This window comes from Dendrobium catenatum, unplaced genomic scaffold (assembly GCF_001605985.2).
Source record: "Dendrobium catenatum unplaced genomic scaffold, ASM160598v2 fragScaff_scaffold_9, whole genome shotgun sequence".
NCBI classification, from domain to species: domain Eukaryota; kingdom Viridiplantae; phylum Streptophyta; class Magnoliopsida; order Asparagales; family Orchidaceae; genus Dendrobium; species Dendrobium catenatum.
The window spans coordinates 1,683,182-1,684,870 of record NW_021318471.1 but is presented as its reverse complement, the minus strand read 5'-3'; the positions used below and the strand labels follow the sequence as shown (position 1 = coordinate 1,684,870).

At 32.0% G+C, this 1,689-nt stretch overlaps 1 protein-coding gene across 1 annotated transcript; it reads right to left on the bottom strand.

Moving 5' to 3' along the window:
* Window positions 1–39: 39 nt before the first annotated feature.
* Window positions 40–740, bottom strand: LOC110092490. Its single transcript, XM_028691914.1, has 3 exons — window positions 428–740; window positions 165–344; window positions 40–78 (listed from the first exon to the last, which is right to left on the bottom strand). The coding sequence occupies exons 1-3, from the start codon at window positions 587–589 to the stop codon at window positions 40–42; spliced, it is 381 nt and encodes a 126-aa protein (XP_028547747.1). The 5' UTR covers window positions 590–740.
* Between the last annotated feature and the right edge of the window lie 949 nt (window positions 741–1,689).

The window sequence follows — 1,689 nt, the reverse complement described above, 5'->3', positions numbered from 1 at the left end:
AAAAAAAAAAAAAAAAAAAAAAAAAAAAAAAAAAAAAAACTAAAGTGCTGCTGTCATGAATACAATAATCTTAACAAGCTGCGAGAGAACACTGGTTTTAATAAAAGGAAAATATAAGATTTCAGTAGTAATGCGAATAAATTTTCAGTAACTAAAGGGGAAACCGAATCTACCTGTTGCTCTTTGAGGTCGAAAACCAACCCCCTGTCCTTCTTTTGAATTTCGAACGACTTGAAAGCAGCTGAGCTCGATCTTCCTGCCTCCCCTCGACCTCCATCAGGTGGAAGGTAAGCTCTCCTATCCTTCCCCGCATCCGGAAACCTCTTTTGAGATAGAATCTCTACCTACAATTAACACGGTTATGAGTCACAAATTAAAATACAGCAGTAAAGAAGCGACAAAACGTCATATGATCTGTTTGGAATACCCCTCCTATCCCCCGACCAACAGGGCGCCGGTAGAGAACCTGTCGTCTCGAGTGGGGCGGATTGTCATACAAGGAGAAGAAGGGGGCCGCTGCTCGCGATAAGGAGGAATACAGCGTAAAGGCAGGAGAAGAGCACGAGGGAGTGCATAGAACTGCTGACATGGCCGCTGCCACGCAGATGAAGACGAATGCGGAGAAGAAAACGCTGATGTATAGGAGGAAGAACGTGGCGGCCGGCCTCTGTGTGCGAGGAGAGCTTTGCCCTTATCCTTATTTTGCGCGGCTCCCGGTCCAGCGTCGGAACTGAACTAGCGCGAAGTTTATTGTATGCATAAAACTAATCATTAAGCATTTAAAAATATTAAATTATAAATAAGGAAGCAATCCTTCTAAAAATTAAATTTTCAATATTATTATTTTATTAATTCAAAATAGTAGTAGGAATTTATTTTATTTTTTTATATGAATCAAGTCTCTTCATTCAAAATTATCTAATATTTAATATAAGGGGAATTTACATGTATATCAGTATATGCACCATAAAATTCTTTTGCATTTATATAAATAACTTCTAATTTTTATATTTAGTTATATAGCATTCAAATATATAAATCACATAAAAATATCATTAATATTAATTTATTTAAAATAAATTATATATTTTATTGAATATGCTTTTATATGATTTAGACAATATAGTGATATATGAATTATAATTTTCTTAAATATTCATGACTGTAGATATAAGTATTTAATATTTTAGCTATGTATGAAAATAAAATTTTAGTTGCAAGAGACTAATTTTTTCCTAAGAATATCCGGTCACGTTACCAGAAAAAATATGATATTTTGTTAGGTGATTTTTCTTGCGGACTATTTTTAAGTATTTTCATGAGTATGCTGATATTTCTAAAAAATGTTATAGAAATTTATAATAAAACACTTCAAAATAATGCTATGGATGTTCTTTATAAATGGTTCTTTGAATTGTAATTGTCAAAATGTGTGCACAAATTTCTTCTAAAAAAACGACTAGTCACTCATAAAGGTACATTGAAAGCGTAAATACTCCCATATTTTTGTCTCTAAATTGAGAAGCAAAAGGGAAAAAAGGTGGACAACTCGCTACTGCTAAATTCCTAGCATTTCTTCTTTTTTGTAGTATGTTTTACTAGTTACACAAATTGAATATACATATTATAAAAATATTGATGTTTTTATAATAATATTTATAAATTTCAATGTTATGATGACTTTATATT